This window comes from Drosophila serrata, unplaced genomic scaffold (genome assembly GCF_035046125.1).
Source record: "Drosophila serrata isolate PLE 108 unplaced genomic scaffold, ASM3504612v1 contig_382, whole genome shotgun sequence".
Lineage (NCBI taxonomy): Eukaryota > Metazoa > Arthropoda > Insecta > Diptera > Drosophilidae > Drosophila > Drosophila serrata.
Genome location: NW_028257280.1, coordinates 3,757,179 through 3,780,673, shown reverse-complemented (window position 1 = coordinate 3,780,673; position 23,495 = coordinate 3,757,179). Strand labels below are relative to the sequence as shown.

Here is a 23,495-nt window from a genome sequence, read left to right as displayed (position 1 = left end):
AAATCAAAGCTTAAAAAACACATAACTAAGCCAAAAAAGCATTTATTGAAATTCGGACAACGATGCTGAGTTAGTTTTTGCCAGGTTAATAAATTTGCACACTCAATTTTCAATCTTAAAAAATACAGTTTTTTGACAATTTTAATGATGTAACCCCTTATAAAATGTTACAAAAATCGAAAAAAATTTGTTTCCCTCGAAGATGGCTAGAAATATTCGCCTGTTGATGCTGATCAAGAATATATATGATTTATGGGGTCGGAAATGACTGCTTCACTGCGATTTACGCTTCTGACTAAGATTGTAATAACATTTTTTGAGTCGATATTTTTTAATATATTTATATGAAAATTATGTCAAAAAATCAAAGCTTAAAAAATACATAACTAAGCCAAAAAGGCATTCATTTCAATTCGGACACCGGTCCTGTGTTAGTTTTTGTTTGGTTAATAAATCTACATACTCAAAATTATAGTACCCTGCAAGGGTACACAAATGTTATCTAATAAATAACATAGATAGTCCTCCCGCACTTACAAATAAAACAAAGGGCACTTCTCTGATATTGTGGTCAGTATTTAATGGTATTACAGCATTGCGTTGTCTTACATATATCAAATATAATTTCATAAATACATTTTTTATTCGTTTAGTCATAACTAGGCGTAGTATCGTAGTGTTACGTACTAGGATTCATTAAAAAATTAAAAGTTAATTATTAATAGTGGCAATAACATGTCTCCATTTATTCCTATCCGGATTCATACTTGTAACAAAAATAGTAAGCTTGCGCTCTCCACTTCGCACATATTCTCGTTCTTTGTGTTCTTTGCGTATTACGATTTCTTTTAGTGTTTTTTAATACAATCTTAGGTAAAGGTTTTCCGCTTCATCGTGTTTGTGTTCTGCTTGGTATTGTTTGTTAATTAATTATTGGCAATTTTCTAACTGCATGCTTGATTTACTCCACGTTTCTCATATTTCCATATTTTCCTTCAAGCTGTTGGTACAACATACAAGTCTTTTGTTCTATGTTTAAAGTAAGGTATATTATATAATAAGTCTGCATTAAAATACGTGCACTACTTAGGTGTAATTTAAAATGCGCGGCTCCACTTAAAATTGCTTAGGCGTGCTCAAAATACGTCATTGTGTGGTGTCTTTAATTGTGTTTTTTATGAACCGCGATCTAGATTAAACTTCAGCATAATTCGTTGACTAGAAATTAACTTAAGTACTTAGGGCTAGCTAACATTAGATTTTAACACGCTCTTGCAGTTTATATTTTGGTTTTCGTGCACAAGTATTTCTTCGTTTTTGATCAATCTTTTCTCTTCTTTCAACAATTTGTGCTGCAGATATATTTGAGTTGAGTGTGTTTATATAGGAAAGTCTCAAGCGTTTCCCTGCTGGAAAGTAGTCGATAATTGCATTTATTTTATCCTCTTGGTCAAAATAAGGACCTCTTCAGTTGCTGCAAAGCTTAAACATAACTTTTCAAATCCGTTAACAATTTTATTATTTTGCATTTCAAAACATTTAGCACCAAAATGATTATTATTCGCCAATTAAATAATGTTTTTCGTTAATTTTGCACATCGTTTGGAATTTAGACATATAGTAAATAGGAAAAATTAAGGAAAATTTGCAACAACTGTTATAAATCAATTAAAATCCAACTTCAAATACAATTAATTCCTAGACAATACTTTGGTTTTATACTTAGTACGAACGCGCTGTTCAGAGCTTGCAAAAAAATTGAAAATCGTAGAGAAGTCTCGATTGAACAAAGTACATAGTTTTGGCTCTCGGGCGCACTTACTCATAACATCACAAAAAAATTAAACATATATGTATATACTGGTAGATGGTAGCGATATAAATAAGGTGTGATAGGTTCGCTTTCCCCACTATATAACTCTGTCTAGACTATCATTTCAATCTCTCGTTGATCGCCTGTCTCTCTCCAAAATAGTGTATTACTTTTGCGCTTGATTGCGTTCAAATGCATTTGATTTTGAGTAAGGGTTGCTTCTTGGCTAGGAAACACGATGCCTCCTACGTGGTGTAGGTGCGGATAACATCTCGGATGACAGCTCGGCACAGCGGACACTGACCACCGCCAACGCCGCGCCACTGCTCGATGGCGCAGTCGTAGCACATGCACATGTGCCCACACATGTACAGGACCGAGTCGATGGGGTTCTCGTAGCAGATGGTACACTCCGCACTGGAGTCCGTGCTCTGCTGATCGCTCAGGCTGTCCTTCCACTTGTTGGCCGCATTATTCGTGCTGTTGGCAACGGGCTGTAAGGGAATAAAACGATTTAGATTCGTATACGATCATAGAGATTCAATTTAAATAACACTCACCTCAATGTACTGACTGCTGGTGGTGCTGATGAGAGTGCCGCTGGAGCAGGCTCCGGCCAGGATGCCGCTGGAACTAACCGTGGTCGTGCTGGGCCTGGCCGTCAGCTGGCCATTGATATCGTGGGAGCTGCTCGCCGGTGGCAGGTTAACCACCAGAACGGTGCCACCGCCATTGGGTTGAATCTGGAGAATGTCTCCGTTGGACGGCATGCTGATCATCCGACTGCCATTAGCTCCGCCGGCCGAGGCCAAGGTGCTCGTGCTCTGGGCCACGCTCAACTGAGAGGGATGGTGGTGCAGCAGCTTGGCCGTGGCTCCGGCATTCAGACTGCTCATCGACTCGGTCATGGGCAGCATGCGGGAACCCGAACTGGAGCTAGCGGCGGCGGCATTGCAGGCGGAGGAGGAGCTGCTGGCATTCACCTGCGGCTGAGACGGATACGCCACCATGTTGGGCAGCTGTTGGCGGAACATGCGCAGCGACTGCGTTGAACCGTAGACATCGAGGAAGGCCCACAGCTGGAGCGACTGGTCCACATGCATCACCACGACGGCAGGGCCGTTGTTCTTGCTGATGCTCACCTCGCCGTTGGGTGCCACAAAGAAGGCGATCTCATCGCCACGCTGAGGGGCAGCCGCAATGTCTTTGCTGACTACCCAATACTCCGGACGGTCCAGTAGGAAATCGGAGTCGTTGGGCAGATCGTTGGGCTGCAGCATCGCCGGATTGCAAGAGGTCAGTCCCAAGGCCAAGGCACCCACGTACATCTGTTCCGTCTTCAGGACCTGGACAATCAGCTTCTCGCCAATGCGAATGGGACGCGCCGTGAAAACGTAGCCTTGACAGAAGTCGGACTCCGTGCGCGAGGCCACAAAGCGATCCTGAGACAGCCGCACATTCCTGCCCTTGGTGTTGTGGAAGGGCACAGGTATCAGTCTGCCGTTGGCATTGTATCGCAGCGGTGGCAGTCCATTGGCCAGATCATGGGCTATGGCCGCCTGCTCCACGCTGCTGACGGAACCCCCGTTGCCTGCCAAGTGCAGCGACTGCAGCGAAGGCATCACGTGGCGCTCCAGGTCGTGCTCGATGGCTCCGCCACTGTGGCCGGGCAGGGATCGGCGCGACTGCTGGTGCGGATGATGCGCCATCAGGCCGGAGGAGGCGATGGCAGCCGGCTGGGCCAGCTGTTGCTGCTGCTGGGCAGGCACAGGCGTCGCCGTCGGCTGCTGGTACATGTAAATGCGGGAGTCCAGGAACTCAATGCCCGTGCAGTTGCCATAGATATCGATCACCGTCCACAGCATGCCGCGTGTATCGATGCCGGACAGTATCACGCCCTTCTCCTCGTTGTTAATCCCGTAGATCACATCGCCGGCTCCATTGACATAGTAGTAGAGAATGTTGTCCTTCTCGCAGTACTGCTCATGCAGGGCCTTAGCCCAGAAACCGGGCCTGTTGGTTAGATCCGGACAGGCGTACTTGGGCAGTGATCCCTCCAGGGAGGCTGGATCGTTGCTAGTAAAACCAAAGCGAATGCCACCGTTCCAGTTGTTCGAGATCTCGGCAAACTTCACACAGATCCGCTCGTTGATCCTCACAGGACGGGCGGAGAAGGTGATGGCCCGGCAGAAGCTCTCGAAGCGACGGGCCAGGGTTCCGTCACGCGACAGCCGGATGTTGTCACCATGCACGGTGTGGAATTGCAGCGGGGGCAGGTTATTGGGGCCAGGACAGGATGAGGGCGAGCGGCGTACTGCAATAAGAGGAGAGAACATTCAGTTAGTTGCGGGAAATGGTAAGGTTACGGGTTAATAAGTATTCATTTATAATAGGATTGCTCAAGTAAAAGCTTTATAGAAGTATTGTTCAAGGTAAGTTTTGTGTTTTCTCCCCCATAAATCTTTCCAAAGTCACCTATTTCGCATTCAGCTAACGATAACCTTCCCACAATCCAGTTATCTATTTTGTTTCATCTTCAGCTACATTGTTTTAAAATCTTATTCCGATCTTTCTTTCGGAATGCCAGCTCACACACCGTATCGAGTTACGCATCTACGAAAAAAGATTTCTATTTGTTGCTTCAGGTAGCCGAAAATTCAACAGTTTAGTATACACAACCAGCCATGTGCTGGGGATCGAATTACGCAGGAGCTCCGACCTGATCTTTCCGAGGAGAGTCGAGTCAATAACCCCCAACCCAAAGAACCAAATTTAGTCGGGCACGTGACTGGATTGCAGATTATTAAACTATGCCTTCGAGAAATGCTGTAAACGCCTTCACAAAACCAATCAATAGATGGACTCTGAAAAGGATTTGCCATGGGCATCGTCAGCTGGTCATGCATTTTCTTGGAAAATTCTAAATCAGAAACGTGTGAAGTACAAGAAATATTTCAGAGAAGAAAAAATATTGGTATAGGTTCGGGGAGTTCCTTAAATATTGTTAGGATTGAATTATCAAGAAAACCTTGTTATAGGAGAAATCTTATGGATTGTTTATTGGTTTCTGATAAAATGTATTCCGTGTTTATGAAAAACAGTTCCATAAATAAACTTATTAAATAGTTTATGTTTTCAACAAGAAAGGAAACTAATTTTCGCGGGCTGAAGTTGATATATCCTTAGCTCTTGAAAAACGATCATAACTAGGCCAAAAATGCATTTCTTTTCGGGAAACATGGCCTAATCGATCCGTCTCTTAATTCCAATCAAGAATATATATGATTTATAGGGTCGGATATAATTCCTTCACTGCGTTTTATACCTCTTTCTAGAGATATAACACCCTGAAAAGGTATAAATATGTGCGTAATGTCAGCTGCTTGTTAATTCCCCACTTCTATGGGGAGAAGCACTTTAGTAACACAAGCAAGACTTGGTGAATCCTTAAAATATATTCCCGAAATTGGCATTATTATTGCACCTTGCAAATCCACATACATATACATACATATATGTATAAGTACATATCAGCAGCTGCTGACAATTACCACAGAGAAAAAAGCCTATAACCAATCCATATAGCCCAATATAAATAATTACCCGAGGAGGAGTCTTGGGATGGCGACAGGTTTTCTTAGCCCAGACTGATGGCATGGCCAACATCAGACGATTCCGGCGGCATGCCAACAGTTGCTCTGAACAAAAACAGAAAAAAACTAAAAAATAAGGTTATGCCTACCCAGTTTATAAGAATGGAGGAGAAGGACCTGCCGAGATGATTACCATGTTGATATGCGGCGCGTGGCACTCGAGATCAATGTGTTTGCTTTATGGAGCAACCGACCGAAGGCGGCATGTGGCAGCTGTCCTTTTTCCTTGTCCCTTTTCTTGATACGACAAACGGGGCAAGGAGAAGGACGCATGGGAAGGTCAGAAGAAAGCAGCTGTACGAAGCTGGAACAGGTAAAACAACCCCTAAAGGGCCAGCGAATGTCCCTTGTGTTCGTTCCAGGGGTAGTTTCCAGCCGGGGATTTCGATCGCATTCGGGGGTTGCTCGTCGCACTTCCTCTCACAAACGGCAGCTGTTCAAATTTCGCCCAAAAAACTACACAACTACAGCTCGACAAGACAAGACACTGAGATATACACAAGATACAACATATTCCCTGCAAGATTCGAGTCCCGAGTCTGTCTTCGGGGTTGAAATTTAATCCTAAGCCAGGGCCAATGACTTGCACACAAAATCTGAACCGCTGTCTGGGCTCTCCTTCTTCCTTCTTTCCAAACGTACTCAATCCTCAAGTGCTTCCGCAGCCGGAGCAGCAGAACAGGAAGTGGAAAGGGAGCACCACACCAGCTTCCGGTGGCTCCCAAACGGCGGCGCTCAACGGCGGTGGAGATAGCCACCGATTGGGCCAGAAGAAGTCTGCTTGAGCCACTGGAACATCCATATTTATGAATTGACCGCGACGAGGAAGTAGGAAATCACGTACGTGCCGCATAGCGGGCCTATTAGCTGCAGGATGTTATTGTACTGTCCCGGCGACGACGCCTACTTTTTATCGGCCCAGACCAGACCAGGCCAGACCTGGCCAGGCCCAGACAGTCGTCAGTCAATGGATTGAATGGCTGGAATTGCGACGGGTAGGCTAGTACAAGTATTCATTGGCTTCGAATGAATGAAATACGCGCATCGCTTTTTCCTTGAAGTCGAAACGAAAGAAAGCCTGGAGTAGGAATTGGAATCGGAATTGCAATCGAAACGGTGCTTGGCCAAGACGCGTTGATACTTTCAATTAGCCGGGAGCCATAATTAATTAACTGCCCTGCCTTGTCGATTGTCTCCATGAGATAGATGGCTTTAATGATCTCCGCCCCGAGAGGACAAATAATTGTATAAAAATATATGAAAATAATGCTGGAAACAATTGAGAATATAAGGGGGGATGTGTGATCATATAAATTAACCATTGTAAAAAGAGAGTCAAACTAATTGAGTAATCAGGAACGTAAAGGAAGTGAGAAATTATAACCATTTTCCTATATGGTGATTAGGTATAGTAAGTTTGCTAATTGTTAGATTTCTCTGAATCAAGATAAAAATCCCAATCTAAAACCCTTTTTTTCCCAGGCAATCAGATCATCATCGTCAAGCTAATTTCGACATAATTTCGCGATCGTCGAGATGAAAAGTTCAAACTTTCGGTGGCCGTGCGTTTGGAGTTAGCCGCTCTGCCGTAAAGGTTCCCAAAAAGCCTGGCCAGAGCGCATCCACGTCCACCATCCAGCGATCGACTGTAAACGATCTTAGAGTGCAGTTGCAGTTAAAGGCAAATTTTCGTTGTTGTTTGGCGAAAAGGAAAAACCTGATTTACCGTTCAGCAGGCCGGCTGCAAGGCAGGCAGATCTTCGTCGCTCCGCAAAAACATTTCCCACGCTGAGCAAAAATCAAACTCAAAACCCAAACCCAAACACAAACACAAACACAGTGTTGTGCAGAAACAATTCCCACGACTCCAAATTTGTATATATAGGATAGAAGAGAGAGATATATATAGTAAATTTGCGCGGCTGCCGAACACCGAAAAACCTGTAACAAGCCGCGGTAATTGCGCGAAGAGAGTCTTCCCGAATTGGGAGACTGCAGCGGGTGGAAAATGTGAAAATCATGCAGGTGTCATAAAACAAAAACCCAAAAAGAAAATGGCCAGACCGGACCAGGGCAGCCACTGAGGCAATCTGCAATCGTTGGGTGAAATCATTTTAACGATGAAGATCTCTATAGGACATTCAAAATCCCATTGAGCCGAGACATCATTAAATCGCGATTGGCACTCGTGAGCTCAAGTTGAGCTGAGTTTGCGATCATTAAAGACAGATTATGTGTTGATGTCTGAATGAAGACAAGTTACAAGGGGATTGTGGAGTTACTAAGCTTGGATCGGATGTAATAGTGGTTCGGTTCGGTTCGGGGTTCTAACAAATCACTTAAAAGGTGAATACATTAAAGCGATAGCATTAAATGCATTCGATCTAGTACTAAAACAGTCGTAAATGGGTTGCCCAATCTTCGTTGGGAGACCAATAAAAATATAAAGCTAATTGCAATTTCAGTTGAAGCAATTCAACTTTGATTTTAACATGAAAACTTTCAAAACTCGAGGTTGCTTTTATAAAATAAACAACTCATAAATGTGTACAATAAAATAAAGTAGTGTTTTAATAAAAATATAAAAGATTATTCTAGGAGTATTTGCTGGAATTTATTTGTTTTCAAGAACCGAACAAAGCTCATGGCTTGTATCCTTTCCTCAAGAGAAAGAGTTCAGTTGACAAGTGCCACCCCCTCCAAGTGCCTCATTTGCCCTGTAATTCAGGTCACAGGTCACGTGCTGAATCCCTGAATTGTTCCTAATATTACATGGCCCACGTGCATGAGTCAGGAGACGTGTGCGGACAATTAACACGACGACAACGACGACAACGCTGGCCGTTTAATTGCACCGGAAGTTCCCCCATAAAAGCCGGGGGTTCACTCGGAGCAGAGGCGGCGGCGGCATGGCCAGTGGATCAATGGATCATTTACACAAATTGTATCAATTGGTCAGGCATTTGGCATAAATTATCGGCGTTTTGCAGTGGGTGTGAGTGAGTCGCATTGGGTTGGACTTAGGCATTCGATTAACACTGCCACTTCCACGGGCTTGTCGATGAATGGATCTCGGATCTCGACCCACACTCGTCGTCCTAACCTGTGTGTTTCTTTATATTTTATATATATATTTTTTTTTGTCGACATTTCAGTGAAATTAGTTGGGGAAACACTGTGTGGGTCGTTCGTTAGTTAGTATTGAATGTGGGCAGAGATGATAACTCAGGCGTTGGTCGGTGTAGCTAAAGATCTGAGCAAGTGTCTCTGGCCCAAAGACTTGTAAAACAATTCTCACAGCAATAAATGCAATGTTAAATTCTCGGCTTAAAGATACGCAAATGAAGCTAATGAATGTTAATTAATCGCTCACAAACAAACAATTTGCGTGGGGCGGGAAAATATGAAAGTTTTCATATAAAAAACTCATTCCACGAAAGGCTTCCTCTAAACATATTTTAGAGTATTGGTTTCTGGACTTTCAAGAACCCTAAGACTTCCTTTATTCATTTTATAGTTTAATTAACAGCTAAAATTCCGGATTTTTTTAGTTTAAAACCAAATTGGAAAGTTCCCATTAAGAGGGAATGCAAAAAACCACTTCCGTTCTGCTTGACCGCTGACCAGTGCAGCGGAAATCGCACTCGGATCCACTCATCGAGAGCTGCTGGAGCAAGACTCCTCCCCCTCTCTGTCGGTGTGGATTCCCCACCGGTTTTCCCGTAATCCCCCCTTCTTTTCTAAGTAACTCTAGATGCAGCAGCAGGGCAGCAATACAATGGAAATAGACTCTGCAAATATAATAAAAATAATTACACAAGAGAAAAAGGGGCCGACTGGCGACTGGCGGCGGTGACAACGATGAAACCAGAGGTCAGACTACGCCAAGTTGTTGTAACCAGTCGTTATAGTATTGTATTTTGTTGTGTTCATGTCTGAACGAACAGCTTTTCTTCTACGCAAGTACATTGCACTTTTCATGCGATTAAGCGAAATCTGATACTTGGCAGCATTTTGAGGAAGAAGACATCGAAGAAATCACTGTAGTTTTCATCATTGCCCCGTTGTGTTTAAAGAGGTTTACTGCGGTTATGTGTAAGAATACCTTTATTGATTTCTATTACCATGAAAAGAGAATTGACTAAAATACCACTAAAGATCCCTAACTCAAGTTAAATGAATGATTTCATTCATAAACTTGATAAGCTAAAAGTCAATAATTACTAAAAAAAACTATCCGAATAATTCTTCCTCTTTATGATTACACATGCTAAGATATCATAAATCCCTTATTTAGAAAATCCATATATTTAGACCTTATAAAGTCATATAAATATAAATCATAGCTGAAAGAATAGTTTCCTTTTATAAGCTATGTAGAACTGCACTTGCATCTTATTTAAATAGTGAAAAACAACCCCCAACACATGTATCCCCCAATATATGCATGTTTCACCTTAAATATTGAACACACCTTGTACAAAAAAAAGGTTCAATGACACCCATTGACTCTTCTCGCGGTTCGACAGCAATTTTCAGTCTATCCACACATATAGAAATTAGTTGAAAACACCCGGATGGGGAGCAGGCTCCCTATAAATAATATAATTAGCCAACGACAGGGAGCGATATAGAAAAACAGATAGGGAGGCGGAAAAGAGCGACACAGAGAGAGGGAGAGGGGGAGGAAGGGTGGGTGGCCAAATCAAATTTACATGTTTATTTTTACAAGCGCACAAAACAACGGAGCGTGGAATGGGAGCACCTCTCTATCGATGCACATGATATATATACATATATATATAAACATATATATATCCATGGTTGAGCACCGAACCGTGCAAGAGGCCCCAGCCAAGAAGAACCGAACTTGTTCAGCTCCGGAATAGACATAAAACCGATCTAAATATATACCCTCAGAGGTACAAGGAAGTATATAGGAGCCATATAACCATACAATCAGCAACATTGTGTGAAGGATTATGGGGACTTTGGGTAGGGAAAATATGAAGAATCACATATAAGAATTTCAACTTTTAACAAGAAAGAAAGCTAACTTCGGCACGCCGAAGTTTATATACCCTTGCAGATAGAACTTCTATGAATAGGAATCCATACAATATAAATTATATATATTTGTGTTAAAAAACAATGAATAATAATACCTGCTTTCATTTCATTCACCTATACATATTATATTTGCAGTTTTACATTCACAGATTTGCATTTTTCCTCTACATCAAACGATCGTTTGTATGGCACCTATAAGATATAGTCGTTCGATTTTCATAAAATTTGACAAAAAATTTAAGACTAATATAAAATAGCTATACCTTAAATTTGATGAAAATCAGCTGAAAACTAAAAAAGTTATAAATTTAATTGTATTAATTTCTCGATCGTTCCTATGGGAGCTATATGATATATTGGTCCGATTTTCATAAAATTTTACACAAAATTGTAGAGTATAGTAAAATGGCTATATCTTAAATTTGATCCAATTCTATTGAAAACTGAAAAAGTTAAAAATTTTTTTGTAAAAATTTTACGATCATTCCTATGGCAGCTATATGATATAGTCGTCCGATCCGGCCCGTTCCGACATATATACGAGTGAGAGTATATAGAAGGCTAACTACAAAGTTTCATTCAGATTGCTTCAAAACTGAGAGACTAGTTTGCGTAGAAACGGACAGACGGACAGACGGACAGACGGACAGAAGGACAGACGGACAGACGGACAGACGGACATGGCTAGATCGACTCGGCTGTTGATCCTGATCAAGAATATATATACTTTATATAGTCGGAGGTGCCTCCTTCACTGCGTTGCAAACTTCTGACTGAAATTATAATACCCTGCAAGGGTATAAAAATTAGAGGGTAAATCAACCAGGAAACTATAAAATGTATTGAAACCATCCAAATTAATAATTTATAAGGAAGCTTTTCCGCATGTTTTATAGAGTTTTGTTGTTTAACTGAACAGTCTGTACCAAGAGTCATATAAGATAAGACCGGCTTTCTTCCGCTGTGTTTTGTTGCGCTTTGTAGACTCGCTGTTTATCGAAGCGTTGCAATTTCTGGAAAGGGCCAGTGGAGAGGTCCACATAAACGTATATAAGAGCACTATACAATATACAATATAAACTATATATATATAGAGTTGATAGTTACTCCCATAGTACTTGCATTTCCTCGCACTTGACTGCGCACAAGGCACCCCTACCCTTCCCTTCCCTTCTTCCCAAAGACTCGACTCAAACTCTTTTGTGTAATTAAATCACTCGAGCGTTGAAGGGGAAGCAACAATATGTCTGAGTGGAGCTGAGTGGAATGGACTTCAAGAGTCGTCTTTTGATAGAAACACATCATTATAGCATGATTATTACATTATAACACTGCCATTACAATGGCTGACGAGACACTTGAAGTATTCGAACGGTTCAAGATGCCACTGTATGCATTATAATCATCGATGATGGCTAAACTATTCCCATTCGAATTTAGGGTTATAGCCAAACCATGCAAATATCCCCAAGTTTAGCATATTAAATACCCCGAACAGCTGCAAAACTGAGCCCAAAATCTAGTTCTAGTTCCTACCAAAAATAGGTGTACATATTAATTACATTAAGAGTTCTGTTCAAAAGCGTACAAAATCCGAAAAATTCGACAAAACCCGATCTGGCCAAGTTGCCAGCGATGGATGGCTGGCCGAGCAGCTGGTGGTGGTGGACACAGACGTAGATTAAAGACCCGTAGGTGTTCGAGAGACCAGCGGTGATTTATGCATGGCAACGTAGCTGAGCCCGCCTTATAGCCCGTCTAAGATCGGAAAAGAAACACACACGCCCTCAAGCCAAGCGCTCAAAATTGACCCAAGAGATGGCTTTCGATATCTTTCCATCTCGCTTTGCGTGAGTTAATTGCAGCTGCCTTCGGGCTCAGAGCCAGGTATGCTATGTGCTATATGCTACAACTATATGGTATTTGGTATGGTTTATTTACCTGTTGCTACCTGGTTTGCGCCTTTTGTCTTGCGCCAGTTGCAACACCATGCGGCGAACCGTTTTTATCTAGTTTATCTATTTCGAGCTGTTATCGCTCGGCCCAGACAAAATGTTAACAATTCTGTACTACATTTGGGCCTTGAGGGAAATTTACGGACCTTACAGTAGATATTAGTTTAGAGGTTGGTAAACAAAAGTTTACAAATCAAAAAGTAAATAACTTTAATTCTTTAGAGGACATTCTTTTTCTAACTTTGTAACTTAATGGGAACAATGTTGTATCTTCTTACATTGGTTGAAATAAATCGATTTGTCTAACTGATATCCACTGTACCTGGGTACAAGCTGCCAACTTGGTTCATTAACTGATAAACAAAAGATGGAAAAGGCACCTCTAAATGGGTCAAAAGTAAGATAACTTTTTGAAACCAATAAAAACCCAACACCACCTTAGGATCTCTCTGTACATCCCCAACACCGACTAGTACCTCTTATTTATAGCCAAAATCCCCCAATCAGTTTCCCAACTACACTTGCAAAGATAACTACTTTTTGCACTGACCGTTATCACCTGGGTAAAGTTATCAATTAGGAAAGGCATTGAATTGTGGTATCAGGCTTTAAACATACAAATTTTAAAGTGTTTTGCAAAATGACCATAAGATGGATGTGTCATCCAGATGACCTCATATATGTAGGGGAGAAAAGTAAATATAGAAATAAGAAGTAGGAAAAGAAATGAGAGTTATCGCAACAGATGTGCATATATAGCGTACAGCTGTGGTCAAAATAATGGAACTAAAAACTCGTTGTGTAAAATCTTATTATTATATTATTTCTTATTCTTTTTTTTGTTGATTTTGTGTAAAATCTTATTATTATATTATTTCTTATTCTTTTTTTTGTTTTGAAAATAGTTAAATTAATTAATGCTATAAAAATACAAACAAAAGTACTACAAATCCTGAAAAATACCTTTAATAAAAAATATTACTTCCTGAAAATACTAAAATAGTTAACTCACACTGAAATAGGACTGATACATTACTTATCCAGCGGGGGTGTGCATGTTTATTTGTAGTGTTTTGTACCATTATTGTTATTTACTTTTTGGCCAACATAATCGAAGGTCATATGACAGAGACGACAACACAACAACAAATATGCAGTAGGTTCCAAACAAAATCAAAGGCTCAACGACAAGTTGGCAGCTCTTCGATTCCAAACACACGCACACACACACTAATTTCGAAAAGTAAACCGTGAGAAGCTAAGTAAAAGCCAAGAGCAGATAAACTTTTTAGCCAAAGCAAACGTGGCATGCCAACACTCAACAACAACAAAACCCACAAAAGCAAACAAACAACTACGAATTGTAATAGAAAAGCTAAAAATGCAGGTAACAAAAAAAAAAACAGGCTAAAGCAGCTGATGCCACAAAGTAATTTCATTGATTACCGATAGGCAACGCACGTTCAAACTCAAACGGATTGGATTGGAAGCCGCCGCATAAAGCATAAAACGCAAACACATCCCAAGCTTAAAAAACTGAAACTTCAAAGCCACACCTCTTCCTCTAGCCCCTCTTTACCACCCTCTTACTACTCCTCCTGCCTTCTTCCTCCTCATTGCCGCCTTGGGCCGTGTTGATCGTTTCTCTCCTTAATATTTTTTTTTTTTTGCGTTTTGTTTTTGCTTTTGCCTTTGCCGATGGCGGCAACGGCGCTTCGCGTACAATTCCCAGTACTACAAAAATAACAACCACAAAAAAATACTGAATGAGGCAGGAACAGTAACGGCCGGCAGAATAGTTCCAAGCAAATATCCACTCTGATATACCAAAAGTAATTGTTTGCGCTTGAAATACCAGAAAAATACTCTTTTTCAAGGATCAAATAAATACTGCTGGTTACTAAATATCAGACAGGCAAGTTTGATTGTAATATTTAAATTGTATCTTCCTTTGCATGTTGGCCACAACTGTCGGCGAGAGAGTAAAAACAAAAAGAAGTAGAAGACGCTTAGGCTATGCGTCATTGGCGTTGCTTTGCTCCCCATTCCAGGTCCGAAAGAGAGGCCCGAGAATGCAATTGAGCCAAGTTTAGGGAGAGTGAGAAGGCAATTTTTGTTTTTTCCTTTTTCTTTGCAGCTCAGCTGCTTGCAACGAAAACAAAAACAATGCCCGTTGAGATAATCGTTATGATAAACATAATCGCTCCTTGGGAAAATTGCTTTTGGTGGTATTTTCCTCATCTCCCCCGTTCCCTATATCGAGCTCGATCCCAATCAATTTGTGGTTACTTTTGGGAGTGTGAGTTCTTCGCTTCGCTGTGGGGGTTTTTTCTGTATTTCGATGCGATTTGAAAAATGCAGTTTTTAAGAACTGACATTTCCGGTGAATTTCTTGGGTCGAGGTTAAATTCAGCAGAAGCCTTGAGAGAACTTTTCCCTCCATTAATTCAGCGCAAAAATAAGTAATATTTTGTTGTGCGTGCTCTTTTCAAGCGTTTAATCATTAGCTTTTTGTTTTAAACAATCGCAAACTGTTCCGTTTCTGCTTTTTATCTCCCCATTTGCTATTTGTTTTTATTTTTGTTACTATTCTTGAGACGCAAAATGCTAATGTATGCATAAATGTTTGCGGCCGGCTGGCTGTGTCTTGGACTTATTTATCTTTGCCGCATTAATTAACTGAATGAACGAGTGAATGAATGAGCGATAGGTCGGGCCACATGCTAATATTATGTGGGAATATCGCCGGAGATAAAAGCACAGCGCCCCCAGAGACCCAGATCGATGAATAATGTATTATCCAAGTATTTTCGCACGCCGCAATTACATTTTTTTCAGATGGATACAATGGGATAAATATTACACAGAAAAGGGCCGTTAGTTAATTTTTAAAATTATAATTTCTCATACCTCACTCTAGCTTTTCTTACGAGTTTATTTTATTAAATAATTAAGTTCTCCTGAAAATTCTATTGTTTTAAAGGTTCTGAAATAGCGTTTCCGATGTATTTTTCAAAACCCATAAAATCTATTTTATTCCATTTTCCCTTTTAATACTCAAATTGATATCGATGTACTAACTAATGCAGATTACTAACCCAATCCGAAACGCTTCTTGATCTTCTTGAGCAGGTGCATCTTCTTCTTGCTGGACATCTTATCCTTGGTGGACATGAGGAGCTCGTTGCTCTCCATCGCCAGGACATGAGCCGCCTGTTGGGCGGGCGTTTGCGTGGCATTGATGGGCGTCATGTTGGCGTTGTGGATCTGAAGATTGCGAAGGTGCTGCTGCTGGTGATGTTGGTTATGCTGGTGCTGGCTCAGGTGGGGATTCAGGTGCTGCTGTTGGGCATGCATGTTGAGGTTGAGGTGCGGGTGGCTGCCCTGCATGTAGTTGGCTGGTATATCCGATAGACCCATTGCAATTTATACTTTAATTTCCTTTGAAATCGAGCAAAACTAAACTAATCACACGCGCGATTTGCTATCCAAAATACACAAGCTACTTGCGTTTTTATTTGGCATTAAATTTTAGCGCTACGAGTTCTTGGAATCCAGTGTTTTTCGGTTAAAACATTTTGAATTTGTTGTTTGCGCGCGACGGAACGAACGAAATAAACGGAACACAGACCGACGCTACGACAACTCCCGGGCGAAGCCTCGTATTTTTTTCGATTTCGAGTTTTAAGAGAAATGAGCTGTTGTTGCAACCTTATATAGCCTCGCTCTCTCCCTCGACTCGGCGTCGCTGCCACAGCTGAGCTGAGAGAGCAACAGTGCTGGCACATCAGCTATTTAACCGACAAGACGGTAAATTGATAAAAGTAATTTATTCTTTTTACCAATTGATGGCCATTGTTATTAAAAATAAAATATATAGAATAAAAAATTATCTAAAAACTGTTGCACAATTCTTTAAATATTAAAAAAATGCAGGGCAAAAACATTTTTAATTTACAATTTTAATCATAAAAGAGTTATAGTTTCTATCATTTTAATAATTTCTTAGCTAGAATCCTCTCTCAGAGTGGAATTGGATATTTTCTGCCCTACACGATTGCCAACACTGAGAGTGGTACAAAGGAGAGAAGAGAGAGAGAGAGCGAAATTGAGAGCGGGCGGAAAGGTAAAGGCAAAAGCAAAGGAAATTGTTGTTGCTTCCTTTTCTCTCTGGCAGCTGTTTCTTATTTACTATGGTTTCGCTTTGGCCTGCCATTCGCGTGCATTTGTGTGTTTGAGCCTCCCTTATAATTTCCCTGTATGTGCACCTTGATCAGCGATTCCTTCACTTATTCTCCTCCTGCTGTTGCTTCTCCTGTTGTTTTTGTTGCCGTTCTAGGCCTGTCTGCATTTTGCTTTTTTTGTTGGCTCTTATGTCCGCTAACTGTTGTTGTTCCCTGCGTAAGTGTGTGTGTAGTTCAGCCAGGTTCAAAGCAATTCTTTCGCCTGCTTTTTTTTTTGGGAAAAAGGTTACAAGGTTCGCAGCTCATATAACTGGGGAAAACTATGTAAATTGCTTTAATTTCTTTGATCGTGAACTTTAGTACTGGCCAAAAAATTCGATTAGAGGCAGGCAAAGTGAATGAAGAAGAGGTGTATGGTAAATTAAAATTAACCGTTTGTGCGAGAAGATATATAATAACTATGAAAAACTATTCATGAACAGATTTATCAAGTAAATTAAATATGTATTATAGAGAATATTGGCATATTGACTATGGTTTTGTATTTGTATACCCTTGCAGAGTATTAAAATGTTAGTTAGAAGCTTAGTTATGATCGATTTCCGATACGATAAGTGCAAGATTATATAAACTTTGGCTTCTCTAAGTTAGATTTCTTTCCGGTTCCATCATAATCATAAGATTATGAATCGAATCTAAGATTGTCAATATAGTATTGTACATATGGGTCCATAGGCCCGATTTTAGTTTTGCATTTTTAATATCGTATTTAATCTTAGCAGAAGAATCATAAATGATCCTTTTTCGTTAGGTCAAGAAATATTGAATCCTAATGATAAATATTGTTTCTTAATCAATATTAATATTCCTATGGAGCCTTTTTATCCATTACGGAATCCAAGGAGCAGGAGCAGGGCAGGGTTGTCTATGATGGGGGACACATGCCATTGTGGTCTCATTTGTTAAGCTCTGGGCTTTTGCGGTCATCAACAACTGCCGTCTGGCGTCATGATCATCCTTTATCCTTTATGCAGGATGATAATTGCTGCGAGTGCCCCAGCCTCGTCCTGCAGACGGCAGATGCAACTCTCAAGATCGGAAGGGATCAGCGATCAGGAGACTGAGACCGAGACGGAGACGGAGACCCGAAAGAGCATTTAAATTTTGATATTAAAGTGGAAATGCATATTCAGCATCCTGGCAGCAGGCGTGCGTCCTGGAAATACATCTGCTGCTCCTGTTACCCGAGTTCCCTTTCTTTCCCTTCTCGCTCCCCTCCCTCGCATACAACTCACATTTTGCGAATGCGAAAATGCAAAAATGGTTGTTGTTTTGGCCCAGGAACAGGAACAGGAACCGGAGCTGGCAAACACTGTGCAGCGAAACGAGCGAAAAACCAGCGAACTACCCCAAAAAACTGTTAAGGAATACAGTGGATATTGGCTAAAGGACACAATTCAGGAAGAACTTAACCTTTATAGAAGATACATTATTTGATTGTTTCGATTATATTTGTATTTTTGCACACAATTTAAATATGGTTTTAGGAAAGCATTATTTAAATATGTCTGAAAGTGTACTCCCCTAAACTTATAAAAAAAAAAAAACGTTTCAAAAATCTATTTAAAATTACAATAATATTATAATGAAAGACTATCAAATTTATCTTTAGTTTATTTAGTAGAGCTTTTCCTCTATCCCTTAAATATATGTATAAAAAATGCCACATCAGGAACCTTTACACGATATCCACTGTACGAAAGGTGTCCCATCTGCGGTTGCAGTTGGACCTGAAAAGGTCCTGCAGAAAGGGTTTGCTATCCCCTAGCTTACCCCTGTCCGCCGATCTCGAATTGTTTGTTTGTTTGCCAATTCCAGGTGTAAATTCATAGCAAAAGAGACAGATACAGAAAGGGATTTTTTTCTTTTTGGAGGAGGCATCAGAGGAAGCCAGCCAACCACGTGCCAGGTTAAAAAACAAAAAAAAGGAGGAAAAAAATAAAGAATGGGAGACGTGCGCCAGTTGCCCTGGCTGATAAGGTTGCTCTACTTCTTCGGATCGATTCGAAACTCCATTTACGATTATTTATTTTTATATATATTCATATTTACTAAAAGACAGCTGCTGCCATTTGCATTTGTCGCCTCGATGGGGGGAGAAGATACTCCTCGTGTATCTACAAGATGTTTGTTTGCTCCCTTTAGAATTTTTTTTGTAATGTTTAAATTTAGAATTTGGCACATGTGCCCCCAAGATCCAGTGGTAAAATGTGCAATTTTATCGTCCTACGTTTCGGTCTCCCACGAACATCTGGCTTAAGATACACACACATATGTACATATGAATATTTTGCCCGTCTTCTTCGGGGATCGTTGTTTTCTGCTGAGACCCGCATTTACTTTCTGTACAGTACTCAATTGTTGTATTTCGACCATTGTCCCAAAGATGTCACAGCGATTTACCTTTCAGACAGTTCCTTAACCCAAGGATCCCTGCTGCTATACGAAATCGTCGTCTATGGAGAATTGACCTAGGCAGGCGTTTAATGAAAATGCCAAACGATCATTTTGCACGGCAAGTGAAAAGAGGAGTTAAGGGAGAAAAATCGTTGTCATAAAGGGTTTACAAATTTAGAGTTTCTTGGCCATGTCAAAAATTCTCTGGTTATAAGTAATACCATTTTGTTTAAGAATCTCTAAAATCATTTTTTAAATATTTGTATAAGGTCCGCCAGTAAAGGCTCCTAACTAAGAATCTATTGTACGAGATCATCGTCTAAAGTCTAAATTTTATTAGACAGATATTTAAGAGTGTAATCCTAGAATTCATACTCCCTAAACTCATTAAATTCACTCTCATCATTAAGAGTAAATACTGTAGCTAAAGGAATTTCTAATTTATCTTTATGAAAATGGTGATCAATAACAAACCGCAGACTAAATAAAATCAAAGTACTGCAAGTCTTGAAGAATTTCTGATTTCTGGAAGTACCACCTTATTAGTGATAACATATCACACGCCGTTTAAATGACCTAATAAAAATCAAAAATACAACAAAAAAAAAAGATATACACAAATTGTAGTTTTGATTCAATTTCCATACACACAAATTTCCTTATCGCATAAAACCTTCTTCATGATCGAGGTGTAAGAAAATGTATAGAAGCTACCTTCACCTTGGGACACCTTTAATTCCGATAAAGTTTTATCTGCTTATAGATAACACAAAATAAATATACATTTGCAGCTATAATTAAATTGTTTAAAATTGAATTGAAGAAAAAGCGAAATTAAAAGGAATACCACAAATAATTTCCATAAGTTAATCACTGTCAAAGTGGGCCAAAGATAGGTATAATAAAATCGATAGAATAGTCAACAAAATGTATAATATCAATGGAAAAAGACGCGGATAGTAAATAACCAAGACGATATAAGGAATTGGCAGCTGTCGAAAGAAAGACAGCTGAGAATTCTATGGCTCTCCACATCGATTGCCGATAGCCGATCAATATACACATAATTAAGTAAAAACTGTAGCAAATGCCAATGTTTAATTAGAAAACGACATATGCAAACGGGGAGTAGCTCGAAAGGAAAATAAAATAAAAGGGAAAGGACTCAGGCAGGAAAAATAAGGAGCTCAGCTCGACAAGGAGCAGTTGTGGAGTTTCATATATATGTACATATATGTACAAACAGATATGTATGAACCCGAACTAATCCAGCACGGACACAAAGGAGAACCCGAGGAGAAGGAACCCAAAATCGAATTGCGCAAGCACTTGAGAAACTGAAGAATCGAAAATTTAAGACGATGGCGTACCCATTTGTATGTATTCTCTGTCTCAAGGGATCGCAGGACATGCGGACAGGACAAGCTGAAGAAATCGATTTAGACATATCATAAGTTATACATTATATATTGTTGGAGCTATGATTGGGAGGATCACAGATATAATTTAAGAACATATTTCAATTTGTTCATAAGGAAAGATACTAGATTTTTATCAATTTGAATACATGTATGCAACATTTAGCAAAAATAACATTCAAGGTAAACCCAGAGTAAAGACAGTGTGTTCCCTATAACTCTGACTTATTCTATAGGCATGCTCTGTAGGTATACTCCTCCACTTTTATGGGATACCTGCGACAGCAGTTGGTTTGTCTGCAGTGCCGAGATCAAGATCTAACAAAAGCAAACTCGCTTGGGATTCGGGGATGCATTTGGCAACTTCAACTTCCACATCCTCTCATCTTCGTCCATATTCACTTCCCATTTCCGCATCCTCGTGTGCATACGCTAATCAAATATCGCCATCGACGACGAGGAATAACCGCCAAATGCAACACATGCGCTAAGGGAAGCTGCGATCCGTTAAATAGACAGAATCCTTGGTTCTGCCGGCCAAATGTTTGCCTTTTACGGGGGGTTTCGGCTTTCACAGTTTTCACATTGCAGTTTTTTCCCGCCTGTAAAATGGAAAAGCGGAAAACTCCCCCGTCTGTATAACCAGATACAGTCAGGACATTTGGCAAGTCATAGAGAGCGAGCGGGCGAGCGAAGGTCCTGGCGGGTTTTCGGCCCACAGCATGTGTCTTTGTCTCAGGGTCAGAAGAAGGTTACGGTTCGGTTCGGCTATCTCCCTACCTGACCTGACCGAGCTCCTATTGGGGTTTTCTTATCCTCTTCTGTGCCTTTGTACCTCCTTCGTCCTTTTTCTGCGCCCGTTTTGTGAGAAATCATTGCCATAAACTCTATAATTTATTGTCTACAGCTGCAGGAATCGCAGCCGATTCCGTCGATTTGATGGAGACCCTCAGAGACTTAGATGATGACGATGCGGTAAGCAGGTAAATCCTCTCCGTTAAGTGCACCTGTAAAGGTGAGTTGAAGTTCGCGCCTGCATGAGAACTGAAGTTCCTTAGCTGGTCTCAGTTCATTGGTAAAGGATCCTTACTCTTCCCTTTATAAAGATTTCTTTCAAATCTGATTCTTGACTTCTTTGGCATATAAGCAGCTTAAAGGTTTGATGTCCTTATATGTATGTTGCAGCGGAACCCAGATTAATTGAGAAAATATTACTTTAAGTATGTAACTTCATATAAAAAATTTAATAAAGAATGAGAAAATCTGTAGTACCCCTCCCAAAATTATTAAATTAACTATTTATATTATGAAATAGGACTTTAAATAAGGTTTTGATATAGGGTATGAGAGAGAAAAGACATTATATACAAGTAAAGAAATATATCTTGGTTATATTTGTGTACTAAAGAAATACATTAATTATTTATATTCCTAATATGTTTTATTATTTCAGATCTATCAAAATCAATTGAAAAAATGAAAGGAAACTAACATCGAATTATGTATATACCCTTGCAGTTTGCAGTTGAGTTATAGGATCGATCATAATCATAAACGACTGTAACTAGGCTTAAAATATATACCTATATATATTTGTATAATATATATAACTAATCAATATTTTTATAGAACAATTTTTCAATAAATCTTAGTTAAAAGAACTCATAACTAAAATAAAACTCATAATAAATTATAAATATGCAAACCCCATTTAAGACTTAAAAAGTTATTTAAAAAAAAAATTGTTTCTGCTTAAGATGGGTAAAAAGATTCGGCTGTTCATCCTGTCGAAAATGATTTCTTCACAGCTTTACAAGCTTCTGACTAAAAATTACTCTGCAAGGGTATAATAATACTAATACTAATGGTTTTCTGATATCTAATATACATATTATGTTATTAAAGATTGTTTTGGCCATGACCAAGAGTTAGAAATAAATACCCAATTATATTTATTATTATTATTATAATATAATACGTATTATAATTAATTAGCTCATTTAAATATTGAATCGAAAACTCAAAGTATTGCAAGTGAAATTTTAAACTCTGGGAATTTTTACATTTTAGTTCAAAGTATAGCTTCAGTAACATTACACTTGTATAATAATTACAGAACTATCGGTAAGAGCGCGGAAATGAAGCGACCGAGTGTCATCGCTAGGGAAACAGCTGTTCCACAAACATGTGCGTGTGTGTGTGTTTGGTGGGAAGGTCACAAACCCTATTGGAATATTGGGAACAAGCTTGGCTTGCAGGTTTCATTGATATCATTTGAAATTGGAATTAATATTGTCATTCCAGTCTATTTAGTGGCAATTACCCATTTATTGTTACCCCTGGGAGATTTATCCGGCTTATTGTGCTATTTATGCGAAAATGAAGCCTGTGCAACTTACCTATTTTACCAGCCGACTGACCCATTGCTTAGTAGTAATCACCAGTTTGCGTATTTTCGCTTCCCAAAAGGCACAACAAGAATCAACAACAACAAGGACACACATTCACAACTTCTTTGGCATTGGATTTTGCTCCTTTTCTTTCTTCACGTGGCCGCAGCTTACGAAAACTCAGCTTGTCTCGCGTCCCGTCCCGGTAACCGATCATGTGCTCTGGCGGGTGAACTTACTACCGAAATCATGGGCGTTAATTGCGATGCATTTTTTAAAGCTTTGTTTTAATTGTTTTTTTTTTTTGAAGATGGAGAGGCTGCCGGTCAGCACGGCTTTTTTAGTTCGATATTCGCTCTCGCCAAGTACTACCGCGTTTTGTAGTAATGTGCTAACGCGTTATGGCAAAAGCCGACGATAGTAGCAGATATCGGTGAATAAATATAGCTTTGTATCACAATTAATTAATATTTTACATTACTTAACACAATTGATTGACTGATTGCAAATGTTTGTTTTCCTAATAAATTAATAATTTTCTCGAAAGAAAAATAA

At 39.9% G+C, this 23,495-nt stretch overlaps 1 protein-coding gene across 2 annotated transcripts; it reads right to left on the bottom strand.

Annotated features, from left to right (window-relative positions):
- Positions 1-555: 555 nt before the first annotated feature.
- neur (E3 ubiquitin-protein ligase neur) lies at positions 556-23,440 on the bottom strand. Of its 2 annotated transcripts, none has more exons than XM_020956025.2 (3): positions 22,950-23,440; positions 2,374-4,127; positions 556-2,307 (listed from the first exon to the last, which is right to left on the bottom strand). In XM_020956025.2, the coding sequence occupies exons 1-3, from the start codon at positions 22,972-22,974 to the stop codon at positions 2,059-2,061; spliced, it is 2,028 nt and encodes a 675-aa protein (XP_020811684.2). In that variant the 5' UTR covers positions 22,975-23,440; the 3' UTR covers positions 556-2,058. The 2 variants fall into 2 exon arrangements, with proteins under 2 accessions (XP_020811684.2, XP_020811683.2); XM_020956024.2 differs by lacking the exon at positions 22,950-23,440 and adding an exon at positions 15,590-18,276.
- Between the last annotated feature and the right edge of the window lie 55 nt (positions 23,441-23,495).